Raw genomic sequence first — 15,817 nt, 5'->3', positions numbered from 1 at the left:
TTACCCGGGTAAGTGCATTTACCGGGATAAATAACTTACTGAAAAGCGAACGGAGCCAAAAAAGTATTTGTGCAAACGGTAATGTTGCATTGGGTTTGATTTATAGCTTTTCAAGCAGAGGCAACAGGTTCTTAGAGGGCATCTGGATTTGCCAAGTTCACATCTCCGCCTCACATGGGGCCGCCCCACAACACATCCCCGCTGTGTAGTGGGAACATCTCTTGATGATAGTACCAGAACTGATGATGTCATCACCAGGAGATGTTCCCCAATACACGGCGGGGATGTGCTATGGGGCGGAGATGTGATCTTGGATTTGCCATGTCTTAACAGCACTATACTTTGTTTTGGGGTTTCTCTAAATTCAAATTTATTCAAGGGATATCAACTTTCAGGTGTAGTATTCACAGCACTATACCTTTGTTTTGGTGAAGTGGAAAGGGTATCAAGATAAAAATGTCAAGCCCTTCTGGACCCAAAACATATTGCCACGTAGGAATGTTAAACCTCTTGTTGGCAAAACATCCTTCCGAGCACTTCCAGGTCCATTTTATAATTAAGAATGGTGAAGATTTGATTGAGAGGTTTATATAAATTTGAGAAACCTCCAATACTAGGTGGATGAATAGGACTTGGTGGATTTGGAGTATGGGTTCTTATAGGCTATAATAGAATTGAAATATCAGGATTATGTAGCAATTTTTTTCAAATTGACCTATTTTATCCCTAATAAAAGTTGCATTCAATGCATACCGCATTTGCTTAGGTTGTGTTTGGCTGTAATGCAAATTTATTTGTATTGGTGCAAAGTCTTGGTAGTGCAAATGATTTCAGTGCAAATTATGATCTATTTTTATTTTAAAATTTACTTTATTTTATTTGACTGTAGTACAAATGAAATAAAATAAGACGAAAATCCAAAACAAAATTAAACCGGAATTTGCATTCCAAAGCATTTGTACTAATGGAAATAAAATTTCACTGCAACCAGATACAGAGGAAAAACAACTTACCAGCTTGCTACTTCTTGCTTTGTATCCAAGTCTCAAGGTATTCATTCTTCAGGGCGTGTAGTAGCTCCTAAATGAGACAATTTAGGATTCTATGTGCATGTTTTGAGAGAATTGTTTCTGATGAGACAACTAAGAAGGACTTAGTTTGGAATTATGAAAAATGTTGGGGCCAATTCTTTTTGTGTATTCAAAACTAAACTCGTTCTAAGAAATTATTTCTTGAAGCTAAAAAGTTTAGCCAAAACATTTTGTTTTGTTGACTCGAAACGGATCATTTTCCAAATACTGATTATTCGAAGTAGAATTTTAACGAAATTAAAATTGCTGAAACTTTTCCATTCTCTTAAAAAAAACCTACTCTCAGATCTCTTTTCAACCCAGGGAGCCTGTTATGCTTAGCAGTGTTGTAAGTTGTTAAGGTGCAAGGGCATTTAAGATTAGTATTCCAATGAAAAGTAAACAATAAATGGGAAACTATAACCGTATATCCAATTATCCATTGCCTGATTGTTACCTGCAAATTGAAATCCATAATATTATGACCATCGAGTACTGTTGCGACTGTATGTCTTGAGCTCTGCGTTCTTAATTAAGATCAATCTGGTTCTCTTTTCCTTGAACCCTTGGGTTGACAATGTGATCGGTCGGGTTCATTGAATGTGCGTCCCAATCACCAGATTATATAATTTCTAACATACACGACGACTTGGGGTCTTTTGCTAGCTGTTAGTCGCAGTTACGTACACAAAAACAAAATGGGTTTAATATCAATAAAAGTGATATATTTAAAAAAAATATTGTTTATCTTCTTCTTGCCATTTGTTCATCAGAACCCCCGCCACCTCCGGCAACGTTACCGGAAGCGGAAGTGGCGGCAGCTCTGATGAATAAATAGCAAGAAGAAGAAGATACACACTGGTTTTGTCTTATTAATATTATTTTTAAAACTTTTTTTAAATATATTACTTTTATTGATATTAAACCCTAAAAGTTAACCTTATATGTTATTACCCCAAACAAAATCCCTAGAGTTATTCACACGTCGATGAGGTCACTGTTCAATGGAGTAGCTGCTTTCCTCTTCTGCTAAAGAAGAAAAAGCGGGGGAAAAGTCATGAATCACGTTTCGGTCCATCAATGCAACATTTTGAAAGTCAATTTCTGATTTCAAGAGGAGAGGCCAGAGAAATTGAAACTGATCCTTCGATTTTTTGTGGTGGTGGGTTCTCGGATGCATAGTCGAGCTGCTGAAATATAGGAAACTGAGCAATTTAATGCTAGAAAGGCCAACCACAGCTTTACTTTCTAAAACCACGTCACCTCACCAGTCACCTCATCGTCTTATATGCTTTGTAACAGTGAAAGAAAATTGGAAAAGGCGAGCATGAATTACAGAACAAGGCGGGTGCAGTGAGTGCTCATGGAATTATGAAAGACGCCACTGCGCGTGCATTGGAATTCGTAACGTGCATTAAATGGCCACGGACGGACCACGACTCATTTAATGCGTTCGTTTACAATACATGGTCTGAGCTGAGCTTTTCAGTTTCAGATCAGTCTATCAAAAATTCAAAATCAAATAACCGAGACGGCCATCCTATTCCTAACGTACAGACTCAGAGAGTGCATCGTATCATATACCTAATGATGGAAGAGGCGTGGCCGGTGGCTCAGGCCATCGGGTCTGGATGAGCTGAGCTGAAGACAAGAATTTACAATGTGGGGGTACCCAATCGCCTTGTAGCACGCCTCCTGGAGAGTATATAACTTTTTTTTTTTTTTTCTGAACCGCAAAAGGGGAGAGAGAAAAAGGGAGCTCGTTATTTTCTTTGTTCTTTTGGTTTTTTTTATTTGATTCATCTAATAATTTTAATTAAAGATGGGAAAGATCTTGCTATATTTTGAAGAATCGGGTTTACTTTGAGATGATAAGATGATATAATTGTAAAAAATGAGAAAATTATTGATCTGATTGCAAAGATGTCAGGGAAATTGTAGCGAGAAAAAGCAAATGGACCTAACAGGTTAAAAGGGTTTTGTTTTTTTGTCTTCGGAGGTAGCCATGGAATCACTTTGAAGAACTCTTCTTCCTAAGGCTTAACTCCAGCAAGATTAGAGATATCTCTTCATTCTACTTAACAGATTCTCCACTTTTACCAATTTCAGACTTCCAATCTCCATGGTGTTACCTTGAAACTCAAATTTTTTTGATTCATTCCTCATCAGCAATCAATGCTTCTTCTACGCCCAAGTGCCCTCTAAATTCTTAATTGTGGAAATTAGCACTCCGAATAAGGTGATTCCTTTAAAGACAAGAAGATGTATTTGCCGATACATCTAAGGAAGCAATGCCGAGATTATTCTGTCCTTCCTCTGTTTACTACTATTTCTACAACAAAGAGAATAAAACAATACTTTGAAACAACAAGTTTAGTTTTGTTGCCAATAAAACATATATCTTGGGAAACATCAATTTGATATCACGATCCTTCCTATTAAGGCCTCATTAGCTATTTTCCCTTTTTTTTCTTGTTAGATACTGTAATAGAGAAGGAAAGAAAAAGATTACATGAAAATCGAGAGAGAGAGAGAGACAAAAGGTTAATAAATTATATTATTTGATTTTTATAAAAATCAATTTAAAAGCTAAAAGAGATGTAGCGAAGAGTTTAACCCTTCTGCAGTTACTTTTCAAAAACTAATACGTGTATCCAGACCCTCTAATCAGGTCCTGTCACACGAGTTTGGCTTCCGTCACGGCAACGCCCGTTCGAACGGCTTGCCTTGCATTGGGCATCAATATATCATAATCCATAACCCAACTAGAGGGAGTGCCCAAAAACATGACCAATAATTGGGCAAGATCGATCCTCCTGACGAGTGGCATGTGATGAGTATCAACTATATATCAATGGTTGTTCAGAGTCGAAATAGCTAATATATAGCTAGCTGCCTTTAAATTAACAGTAGTAGATCATCATATATATAAGTGAGATCTGATGTGTGGATTATTACCAAAGTAGCTGCCTGAGCATGACAAAAGTAGGATCAGTAAACTGAGCATCTTTTCGGTTAAAATAACGAATATGACAAAAAAAAAAGGGGGCCCACATGGGCCGAAGGGTGTCTTCTCCACCATACAAAATATCACACATATATATAAAATTAATGTTGATTGTTTTCATGCATGCAACAACATATTACATATATAGAGTTATTGGTTGTGGGAGAAAATGTGCCAGCAGACCCAATTAAGTAATGAGATGCTTGACTAATGACTATCAAACAAAGCTGAGGTTGCATGGTATGGAGAAATTACAGCTACTTGTCCATTAGCACCTTAATGCAGAGCAGAGGAAGCTCAACAGCAAACACATGCGCTCAAAATCTACACTAAAGGGTTCTAACAACATTCCTCTCACCACGCCTATATAAACGAATCCAGAGACTCCAAACTCTGTCTGCTTTGCAAATGGAAGAAAAGAAGGGTTTCTGGACGGTAGAGGAAGACAAGATTCTCATAGACTACATAAAGGTTCATGGAAAAGGGCGGTGGAATCGTGTAGCTAAGATGACAGGTGATCAGAAGCGCTTTTTTTTTTTTTTTTAATTTCACCTGGTGTTGAATCATATCCGGTGGTGTTATTATATTTTTACTTTAGTTTTTAGATGATGGGTTGTGATTTGTAGTTGTTTCCAAGTATATTAATAGGTTTAAAGAGGTGCGGGAAGAGTTGCAGGTTAAGGTGGATGAATTATCTGAGACCCGACGTGAAAAGAGGCGAATTCACTGAGGAAGAAGACGACCTTATCATTCGACTCCATAAGCTCCTTGGCAATAGGTCTTTCTGCTTTCGACTTGCTATACTAAACTTATTGTATTCTGATCTATTCCTGATTCAAGCTTCTTGCTGCCCACATTGCCCATTTTCTTTTTGTTGCACCATCAATTAATTACTGTTTCCGGCCGAGATCTTTTCAAGTGATTTTTTCTACCAAGCCAACCATCAACATGCACGATGAGTTTAATTTTGTTCTTGCTGCCATCGTACGTGCTGATGAACTCATCATTTTCGTTTCTGTTCCTTTTATTTAATTGATTAACAGTTGCTATATATCAAGTAGTTAATAATAGAGACAAGCAGAGTTAGGCTTAGTAGGAATAAGGATAGCGTCAAGTTTACTGGTAAATATATTAGGGATTACTCATGGCCGATCGATGTTTTTTACAATTAGCACCAACGGCAACTGTTGTAGCAATCGACTATATGGCGATAGTAGGGGTGTAGTGCTTGTTTATTTATTGTTGGAGACCGACGTACCGCGTACGTACAAGGTAGAACTCAACTAGTTAAAACCCAGCAGGAACCGGCCACCTTGGCTGGTCGAACTTTTTTGTGGACCAGAGTTGTTAAAGCTGAATTGGCTCAACCAGCAACCCGGCTGGTTGGAGCCGGTTTTTGATAAACAGAACCACAGCAGCAGCAGGCAGCAGCAAACGAGTCGAGGTCTAACAACTAACATTTAGTGGTTGTTAACTTATTTTAGGTGGTCACTAATCGCGGGCCGAGTACCAGGCCGAACTGACAATCAAGTGAAGAACCACTGGAACACTCATTTGAGCAAGAAGCTCGGCATCAGAAAGGAAAAGAACAAGGTTGTTGACGTTTCCTCATCATTGACGCTGTTCGAAAAAGGCAATGTTGAAGCCGGGGAATCTCTCCATCTCTCCACTCATACGAATTTATCTAACCTTCCAATTTGCGACGAAGATAATTCTAAGGCCGTGGGATCCGCAGTGAATAATATTGAAGCCTCTGCCTCTGGAAACAGTCTTGAAGCCCTGGACCTGGAGACACAAGACCCGGCGATGAGTGAATGTTATGAGAATTCATTCTGGTCTCTTAGTGACGATTTAGACATTAATACTCCAAGTTTAATAGAGATTCCTGATGGGAATTCCCTTGATGTTGTTTGGCGTGGATTGTAACACCCCCACCTCTCTCTCTCTCTCTCTCTGTACTACTACTCCTTGCTGTGTAACCCTCCGCTCAATTTATGAATACTATATTTCATCGCAATTCAGTGGATGCAACAACATTTCTACTAATTGCTGATTAGCATACAGAGTACTACTTCAGTCAGTCTAAAGTCTAAAGTAAGTTCATATTTCATAAAACAATCGGGTGGTTTATACCGATATAACGATCTTGCTAGCTGGTAGCTGGATAAGTATGTTTTGAATTACCAACTTTTTATCGTACATAGGTGATCGGAATCCTGCAAATTGCGAACTAAAACAAATATGCACCTGCACACTTGTTTGGAAAATTAGTTTTTTCTCTTACAAAATCCAATCCGGTTTTGAACTTGTTCCACATTGAAAAATCATAAGCTTTGTTTTCAGTATTTTAATAGGAATTGATTTACACTTCTTAGAAATAGTAGAAGAGAGTATGGAGGTTTGATATCGTGTAACACGCATGCACGTGTGTGCAGCGCAATAAGACGCACTTTGCTCGCACCTGCGTGGCTCATGAAGGGTGACTTTGGTTTTGGTGTGATGCTGATCAACGGTCACGATTCGATCGAGTGTGATCAAGAGGCACAATTCAAAGTTAACTGTCATTAATCTGATCCAGTACCTCCCTTTTTTTCATACCTCTTCATAAACTATTTAAGGATCATGAATCAGACTTCAACAACACACATTTTCGAAATCTACTTTCTTTCTCTCTCTCAGTCCGATCTACTACAGTCTCACAAAAGGTTTCTTCGAAGATTCTTTAACTTTGCTGGTTGTAGATTCTTGCCCAAAACTCTGTTATATCCTAGGAACAGATTTACTTGTAACCCAACAACAAACTCAGTGACCCCATTTACTAACAATTAGTTCAAGTTATTATTTGTTGGGTAAAAATTCATTGTACCTTATTTGAATAAAAGTCATTTAATGCAGCAAAATCATCTCGAAAGGCTTTTACAAACCACTAAGATAGGTACGTACGGATTTTTGACTTGTTGAGAAACCAGGAATCCCAAGTGGTCCATATCGTCAATCACATGATGAAGTCTTTTGGTCCTTGCTCGTAGCAGATCAATTATTATGTTTTTCATGATTAGTATATTTATAGTGTTAGTATGTTAAAGAATAAATGCCTATTCAAGCCCAATAATCTTTTTGCATGAGGTGTGAAGAATAAAAACCTTTAAGCTTTCTAGGGTAAGTGATATCTATTTTTTTGTGGGTCCTACATGAACATTCAAAATGAACACGGGAAAAGTGGTCAATAGAAACCATAATCCCATTGGTTGACTTACCCCTTTATAAATAAAAAAATGAACTGGCCCAAATGGGAGCCTATATGGTCTAATGTTCAATCATCATCATCATCACTGACCGGTTATAATTTATTAAATTCCAGTACAAGGTATGGGTGAGCCTTTGCTTGTCCATGCTAAGCCCAATAGATTTTCACATAAGGGAGTATGTTAAAGAATAAATACTTATTCAATCACCTCACTTAACATTTTAATCTTTTAGGTTGAACATTTCCTTGAGACATAGTTATCTTTTTTTTTTTTGGTATAGATGTATCCTTTGATGGTAGGCACATGCGTCCTTATCAATTTCCTTCAATCACTGACCTAAAAAAATGCTTAAATAGAGACAGTGTTTTCTATTGTCTTGTCAATGTGTTTTACAATTTACATAGCCATACTTAATGCAAATATGATTATGTGGTCAATTTAAATTTAATACTAATACTAGTTGAGAACCATGCAATGCATGGATTTTGTTAAGTTGAAGCAGAAGGAACCCTTAACATTCCCAATTAGATTGAACCCAATGTTTAGAGAACCAACTCAGAGGTATAAACGTCATTCCCTCTGGGTAACAAGTCATTGGTTCAATCATTTAGGTCAAACTCATTTAACACATTATCCTCCATACATACATACATACATATATATATTGAAAATATATAATTATATTCTATCTACATATATTAGTTTTAATTTTTATTTGATACCAAAAAAGGAGTTTCTTTGGCAAAAATAGTTGGCCCTTGATACCAACCCAGATTTTATCACTCCCTAGTTTTAGAGCCTAATATTTGAACCAGCCAACAGATTGGGCCATGATTTTTCTGGTCAAACCAATCAATCCAGTTTGGTTCTCTAAACATTGGCTGAATTGGTTCAAGTCCAATACAATTAATTAATTTTAAAACTAGATGTATTTACTAACTAATTATTTTAAAGATTTTGATTATATAGTTGTATCAATTTGAAACTTTAAAATTTGAAATGAATTCAATGATTTAATTAAAACCTATTAAATTAACTATCTTTATGTTTATCAATTAAGTACTTATTATTATTCATAATAATTATGTTAAATTTTAACAGTTTTTATTATCCATTTTTAAAATTCAATAATTTAATATAATTAATTTTAAAATTAATTAAGTAGGTTCCCTATGACTAAATAGTTTTATTTATTAATTTATAGTAATTATTTTTCAAAATATCACTAATTTGATTAAAGGGAAAATTCCAGATTAATACCCTGTACTTTGGGCCTAGTGCCACTTTGGTCCCCGAACTTTAAAATGTGACAATTCAGCACCCGAACTTTTAAATGTGACAATCCAATACTTGCTGTTAACTAGCTGTTAACCAGTCGTTAAGTGGCATTTGAAAAAGACACAAATCCCCTTCGTGTGTCATCTAATTTTCTTTATCAATCATTCAAACATTGACATAAAATTAACAGTTTCAGATCATTGCCTCTTTTATTCAAGAAAGTTGAGGTCACCAGAATGGCCACTCAAAGGTGACCTCAACTTTCTTGAATGGAAAAGGCAAACAGGATTTGGGACTGTTAATTTTTTGTCAAGGTTTAGATGGTTGATAAAGAAAATTAAATAACACTTGAAGGGCATTTGTGCCTTTTTCAAATGCCACTTAACGGCTGGTTAACAGCTAGTTAATGGCAGGTACTGGATTGTCATGTTTTAAAAGTTCAGGTACTAAATTGTTGCATTTTAAAGTTCGAGGACCAAAGTGGCAGTAGGCCCAAAGTATAAGGTACTAATCGAGAATTTTCCCTTGATTAAATCACATCGATAGAATTTATGACAAAGCGAAAAATCACTAATTTGGGTTATGCCTAGCTTCTTTTTTTTTTTTGGTTTAAAAAGTAATAATTAATTGATAGAAACTGAGCTAGTGCATAGGCTTTGTTATTTCTTAATAAAATTATTTAGTTTTATAATTATTTTTAATAACGTTATAAGTCATCGTTAAGTTTATTAAATTAATTCAACGTTCTCGGTAGTTTGAAAAATGAGTAGTTTAACATTATAATAGTTTTTAATAATTTTTAATTAGCAAACTGATTTTTAATAATAATAATATTAATAATAAAAACATTTGTGGCAAGTTGTAGTTAATTATAATTATTAAATATTATTTTATTATGATTGAATTAATTAATAATATTATCCATAACCCATGCAGGGCAAGGATAAGCGAGTATAGTGTCCTAAACGGGTCACACAGAAATGGGTTCAGACCGTTAACCCACACCACATACTGTATACAGTATAGTCATCGTAAATGGGTTAAATATGATCCGTTTAAACTGGCTTCATTACCTGGTTGATAAAACGGGTTCTTAGAACCCCAAATTTCACAAAGCCTCAAAGCCCCATCTCCCAGCTCCTTGGAGATGCCGAAACCTCTTAACGAACTGTAGAATGGAAGAATGGAGGGAAACAGCTTGAATATTCGATGGTATCATATGAGCAATATTCATGGAGAGAAAGGAATTCTTCCCTTATTGTTCTCTCCTCAAGTCAACAGCAAGAGATCTATTTTGGACACTTTTCTGTTGCTAAAAGATCGAATAGTGGGAACTTATAAACAACCACAAAAAAATATTGAAAATCTATATGATGTGTTTGGTTTGAAAGAAAACGTAGGGAAATTGTATAGGGTTTGTATCATTTCCCTACCTTTTTTCTTTTAAATCAAGCACAGCCCAAAGTTGTGGGTTTGAGATAGGATTAGCTGAACTGAGCAGCAGGCTATGGCCTGTGGAACCAATAATTATTAAGGCATTTTTGAACTGCACTCTCCCTCAGAAATCTTTTTTGCAGCTCCTTCTTAATCTATTAATAGCCCTCCTATAAATCACATCTTACTCGTAAATTTAACATCAACCCACGGGGCAGGATTTAGTCCACCCCTAAAAAATCCTAGCTCCACTTAGGGGTGGACTGAATCATAAAAACCCCTATTATTATTAAAGCTCCACACTGGTGATAAAATAGCTAGCTAGCTCTTCATTTATTTATTGCACGCAGACTTGGGGTATTATCATTAACAAAATCGAACAGGATTAACAAAGAAATGAAGTGCACACACAAGGAAATTACTAATAGCTAGCTAGCTCTTCATTTATTTATTGCACGCAGGCGATAGTTTATATATATATATATATATATATATATATATATATATATATATGCATGGTTGAAGTTGAAGTGCCAAGTTTTTAAAATATATATTAATGAATGAGAATGGGGTGACAAGCGCCAACATGGACGGACCAAAGCTCAAAAGATCCATTAACGAAGTCGTAGTAGCCGGCCTTCAAATACAGAGTTTTTTTGAGCACAGCATCTCTGACGAAGGGATAAGTCAGTAGGTTGAAGAGCGATGTGTTCACAGCCTCCTACAGAATGCACATTTTATTAATTTTACAAAATTAATAATTGAAACCATTAAGCCATGCATTAGAATCTAATGTATATCAATGACAGTATTAAATTAATTTCAATTCCAGACCCTTAATTTTAATAATCGTGAATGAACTAATTAGGGCCCATTTGGTTTGTGGGAAGAGGGATTTGGAATTGGCAACTTTGGGCGCAGAAATCTAAATTCCATTCTTATTTCCGATGGAATGACATTCTCTCATTTGAGGGAATGGCCATTCCTCGTCCCTCCCTTAGGCAGTTGATTTCAAATTTCATTAATTTCAATTTTTCGATTCCAATTCCGATTGCAAATCAAATGGATCCTTAAGTAATAGATTGGATTGGTAGGTCTGCACTCACCTTTTCACAATACATGCATTGTTCCTCGAAAGGTAAATGGCTATGGTCTAAAAGCACCTTCTCCTTTGCCGGCAAACCGATCTTGACCCAGTCTTCTATGAAATAACTGCAACATGCGCGCAAGAGATGGATTATATATATATAGCAGTCATGCATGCGCAGCTAGCAGACCCTCTTCATTTTGGTTTCATGCGATACTCCCTACTCAGTAAATAATATATATATATATATATATATTACAAAATTAATGAAAAAGCTTACGTAGGGGAATGGGATTGCTTCATCAGTGCCTCTATCCCACCACACCTGCTGTGTCCGATTACCATGATTACCTCCACCTGTGGAATTTGTATATATATTATTTATTTTAATTAATTAATTCCCTCTCTCACAAGTCACACCAAAAACAAAACCTGAGAAATTTCTAATAATGCATGTATTTCTGAGTTCTCACATGAAGATGCAACACTGCATATTCGATGGCCGCCCCAGCTCCAGAGTATCTAATCTGTAGATACACATACAGACAGACAGACTCTATATATTATCAATCAGAAGTAATAAGGTGGAGGAAGAGATCTAGGAAAAGAGAATTAGAGGACCTTGTCGAATGGTGGCACCATATTGGCGATATTCCGGACCATAAAGGCTTCTCCCGGTTGGAAGTCCAGTATATTGGAGGGGCATACTCGGGAATCAGAGCATGCAAATACAAAAAACTGCAATCAATTACTATTCGTCGTCATCATCATCATCATATTCAATTAATTGTGTTATATATAATATGGGATGTGGATAGATATATTGATAATAGCTAAGATAGCAAGTGTATAAGGTACCTTTGGCTTCTGGCCATCGGCAAGTTGCTCCAACTTATGGGGATACTTACTGTAAACAAAAATACAAGAAGCAATCGGTTGGATGAATGGAGGGTTAACAATGCACATATATAATTCAAGCAATATTATTTAAACTATAGCCATAACAGTATGAGAAAGTAGGATGCTTAATTAGTGCTTACTTAAATATCTCCTTCTTGAAGTGAAGGAAACCCCCTTTTATCCTCTCAAAGGCATCAAATGATGGTTCATTTTTAGTACCCTCCTCATCAGCTTCTATCAACTCGGCTGTTAGTTGCTTGATTTTCGCCGCAGCCACTGCCTCCATGCTTCCCTTCTTCCTGTAACCCAACAATTAAGTGCAGTCTATGTTAATTATTTTTATTTATTTGAATTGAAGGATGAAGCTAGCTACTAAATTAAGGCACACCACTAAGGCCATGTTTAGGAGTGTTTAATTTAAAAATAAGTGCTTATTCGAATAAGTACTTATTTGCATTTGCCACGCTTGGTAATCTTTATTTATTTATTTTTTTTTTCTAATTATCACTTAAATAAGCATTTGTGATTATTTTGTCATTTTTCTTTTAAATTTTCAAAATATACCTTTATGAAAGCATTTTTACTAAATTACTTTTATAAAAACATTTTTGTGAAAGTACTTTTATGAAAACACTTTTATAAAAATACTTTTACGAAAGTACTTTTATAAAAACACTTTTTTGAAAGTACTTTTGTGAAAGCACCTTTATAAAAGTACTTTTTGAAAGTACTTTTACAAATGTACTTTTGTGAAAACACTTTTCTGAAAGTATTTTTTTTTATAAAAGCACTTTCACAAAAGTACTTTTATAAAATCCAACTAAACATAACTTTATATGTGGTATTTTAAAATTCAACTAGGGATAAATTTTGATGGAAAAAATTGAATAAGTGCTTATTGTATAAGCACTTTACAGAAAGCTATAAATTTGGGCTTAAGAAATAAGCCCTTATTTTTAAAATAAGCACTTATTTTGGGCTTATTTCCAAAATATCAATAAGTGCTTAATAGCCCAAATAAGCACTTATTTTTAAGCACTCCCAAACATGGCCAAAGTCAATAGAAGAAGGAGCCACAGTCCAAAATACTATATATGATGAACTACTGGGCGGACTTTTCTCCTTTCAATTACATACAAAAGTTTTTTATTTTTTGGGTAAAATTTTTAAATTACCTTTATAGCTTAGCTAATTGACTAAGTATACCCCTTCTATCAATATTAATTTAACAACAATTGATAAATTTCTGAAGCAGTAGGGATAGCCTTAAAAAAAGTCAAATAGTAAGGGTATACTTAATCAATTAATTAAACCATAAGGGTAATTTAAGAAATTTACCTTTTTTTTTTTCCATACCTCTCCGCTCTAACCAGTAGGTCTATTCCACACCTCTAACTGGTAGGTGGATTTATATTCCTTTTTTTTTTTTAAATCTATCATCTAAGATGAAACAACTATCAAATCACCGTGGAATACCCTTGATATGAATTTATACAAACAAACAATGTATATATTTGTTACCATTGTTGTTTCTACCTAAAACAAAACATTATTCTGAGTTGATTAAATTGATATATAATTATTATATATGGTTGATATAGGCATGTATGAAAAGTTATTTCTAGAAATATCAAATTGATGTTTATTTTTCGAAGGGGTAAAGATTAAAATATTCTAACTGAAATAACTCTGGCATAAGATGTAATTATAATACTATTTCTCACCAATTTGTATTGATCAACCCAAAAGATCTCAGGTATAAACAACAATGATACCAATACAACCAAAGGTGAGAGTATCATTCGTATTCATTTACGGTCTATTCACTATGTCAAAGCCTTATAGCAGATTCAAGAAAACAACTCGTAAGTGGGCCTTCCAATATTTTGAATATGGATTATAGATGGGGGATCGGATCTAGTAGGCACAACATAGTAAGCATGTTAAATAAGCATTTGATAAATATTTTAACAAATGTTAAAAGTGGGTTTTAATCTTTTTCAAGAGTGGGCTGAAGGTATTTTAAAGGACAAGTGTCAAAAAAATTTCAAATGTTCATTTAAATAATAATAAATGAATCTTTTATTTTGCTCTTAAGAAAGTAAATAAATAAATAGGCCATCACTCATCCATAACAACAGCAATAATAATAAAAAATAATAAAATGGATCATCACATGTTCAAAATTTAATTTAGGCGATTATGCTGACTTTCAGTGGGCCTCACTGGTACGATGGTGGTCCTGTTCCTAGGACCATGATTCAGGCAACGTAGGTGGACGTAGGCCCGAAACTGAAATCACGGGTGAATGGCTCATGAGCTTAGTTTTGGAAATTTTGCAAAAAAAAAAAAAAGCCAATATTCTAGGGGGTATTTAATACAGTTGGAAATAGTATCGAAACGGTTGGAAAATAAGAAAACTGTGACTGTGTTTTGCAGAGGATATACCTGACGAGTTTGTCCAGTACAGCAATGGCTACTTCATATGAATCCTCCATCTCCTATATATGACTTTGCTTGCTGCCTATATACATCCAACAAATTAAAGTGTGAAAATATAAATTTTTTTTTTGACAAAATGAAACAATGTTGAAGTAGATGTATGCAATTACCATACTATGGAGTACGTCTTGAAAAGTAATTTAATTTGTATAAGTCATCTTAGGGGTGGAAGGGTAGGTCGGTGCTTGCACCCTTTGAGCAGCCCCTTCAATCTTGTATTATAAATATATCCCATAAAATAAATTACATAATTATGAAGATATTTTCAACGCAAGACTGTAAAGACTGTTGTTGGAACGGGCATTACCCTGACTGACTATAGCTCATGATGGATTAAGCTAGCTAGGAACCCAACTTTAATAACTGCCCTTCTGGGACTGGGAGGGCTTTGACGCTGCAGCACGCAGCTTCTGGATTTGCAAGGTGAGCCCCCATATATAGAAGTAAGAAGCTATATAGTATATATGGTGGGTGAAAAACTTGGAAAGCCGAAATACAGTTAAATTCAGCTAATAAATAGACTTTCCGTTCTTCAACACAGCTCAATCAAAGCTGAAGCTCTTCCAAATAGGCTTTAAATACTAGTTACAGCAACATATAGTCCAAACCCAAGCAATCTTAATGATCTATACTATACATTCAGGCCAGAAATCGGAGAGTTTTGAAGAATAACGGTGTAAAGACAAAAGAATAAAAACAAAAATACATGAGGGAGGAAGAGAAGTATTCACAGCAGACCTGCAGGGACAAATGACCACAAGAATGGTTTAACAACTCAGGCACAGAACCAAGACACGATGCTAAGCTCTGTGGGTTCAGTCTCTATTTATAGAGGAATATGGTTGCTTGTATGTTATATAGTTCAGACAACCCACCTAATAAATTAACCCTGGTTAAGCTAACCAACTATGGTTAACCATGGATGGATGGCTGACTTGCAATGGCAACGTGATTATATTAATCTAATTTATTCCTCTGTATCTATCACATGATGAGATGATAGTTTTGGACAAACGTTTTTTATATATAAATAAAACAAAAACGTGTGTACCTAACCATGCAATCAAGAGTGAACGAAAGAGCCAGTCATTGGTACACATTGGTTCCATACACGTCCAACGGGTTGGGTTTAACCAATCAACGACTTGGCTCACAACTCTCTTATCACCTTATCGTTGGTTTTACAGCCCCCCCACACAAGACACAACAATCATCACGTTTTTAATTAGCTATATATATATATAGTCCAAACTCACACAAATAAATATGGTAAAATGTCTCATTCATAAGT

At 35.3% G+C, this 15,817-nt stretch overlaps 2 protein-coding genes across 3 annotated transcripts; one reads left to right on the top strand and one right to left on the bottom strand.

Moving 5' to 3' along the window:
* The first annotated feature begins 4,284 nt into the window (after positions 1 to 4,284).
* LOC104593199 (transcription factor WER-like) lies at positions 4,285 to 6,133 on the top strand. The gene is made up of 3 exons (XM_010252958.3): positions 4,285 to 4,591; positions 4,726 to 4,855; positions 5,562 to 6,133. The coding sequence occupies exons 1-3, from the start codon at positions 4,486 to 4,488 to the stop codon at positions 6,001 to 6,003; spliced, it is 678 nt and encodes a 225-aa protein (XP_010251260.1). The 5' UTR covers positions 4,285 to 4,485; the 3' UTR covers positions 6,004 to 6,133.
* A 4,207-nt stretch (positions 6,134 to 10,340) lies between these two features.
* LOC104593198 (carbonic anhydrase 2-like) lies at positions 10,341 to 15,349 on the bottom strand. 2 transcript variants are annotated; one of them, XM_010252957.3, is made up of 9 exons: positions 15,265 to 15,349; positions 14,473 to 14,548; positions 12,165 to 12,323; positions 11,983 to 12,031; positions 11,746 to 11,862; positions 11,598 to 11,651; positions 11,405 to 11,481; positions 11,144 to 11,249; positions 10,341 to 10,758 (listed from the first exon to the last, which is right to left on the bottom strand). In XM_010252957.3, exons 2-9 carry the CDS (start codon positions 14,520 to 14,522, stop codon positions 10,591 to 10,593), a joined length of 780 nt encoding a protein of 259 aa, XP_010251259.1. In that variant the 5' UTR covers positions 14,523 to 14,548; positions 15,265 to 15,349; the 3' UTR covers positions 10,341 to 10,590. The 2 variants fall into 2 exon arrangements, with proteins under 2 accessions (XP_010251259.1, XP_088756295.1); XM_088900169.1 differs by having other exon boundaries at positions 14,637 to 15,325.
* Between the last annotated feature and the right edge of the window lie 468 nt (positions 15,350 to 15,817).

This window comes from Nelumbo nucifera, chromosome 3 (assembly GCF_055504915.1).
Source record: "Nelumbo nucifera cultivar China Antique chromosome 3, China Antique-T2T, whole genome shotgun sequence".
NCBI lineage: Eukaryota > Viridiplantae > Streptophyta > Magnoliopsida > Proteales > Nelumbonaceae > Nelumbo > Nelumbo nucifera.
The sequence above is the reverse complement of the archived record's forward strand: the minus strand, read 5'-3'. Positions and strand labels throughout refer to the sequence as shown.

Coding starts and splice junctions, on each gene's coding strand:
- LOC104593199 (XM_010252958.3), top strand. CDS start 4,486: ATGGAAGAAAAGAAGGGTTTCTGGACGGTAGAGGAAGACAAGATTCTC. Junction 4,592..4,725: donor TCGTGTAGCTAAGATGACAG/GTGATCAGAAGC, acceptor GTATATTAATAG/GTTTAAAGAGGTGCGGGAAG. Junction 4,856..5,561: donor CATAAGCTCCTTGGCAATAG/GTCTTTCTGCTT, acceptor AACTTATTTTAG/GTGGTCACTAATCGCGGGCC.
- LOC104593198 (XM_010252957.3), bottom strand. CDS start 14,522: ATGGAGGATTCATATGAAGTAGCCATTGCTGTACTGGACAAACTCGTC. Junction 11,863..11,982: donor CCGATGGCCAGAAGCCAAAG/GTACCTTATACA, acceptor AATTGATTGCAG/TTTTTTGTATTTGCATGCTC. Junction 11,482..11,597: donor ATGCAGTGTTGCATCTTCAT/GTGAGAACTCAG, acceptor CAAATTCCACAG/GTGGAGGTAATCATGGTAAT.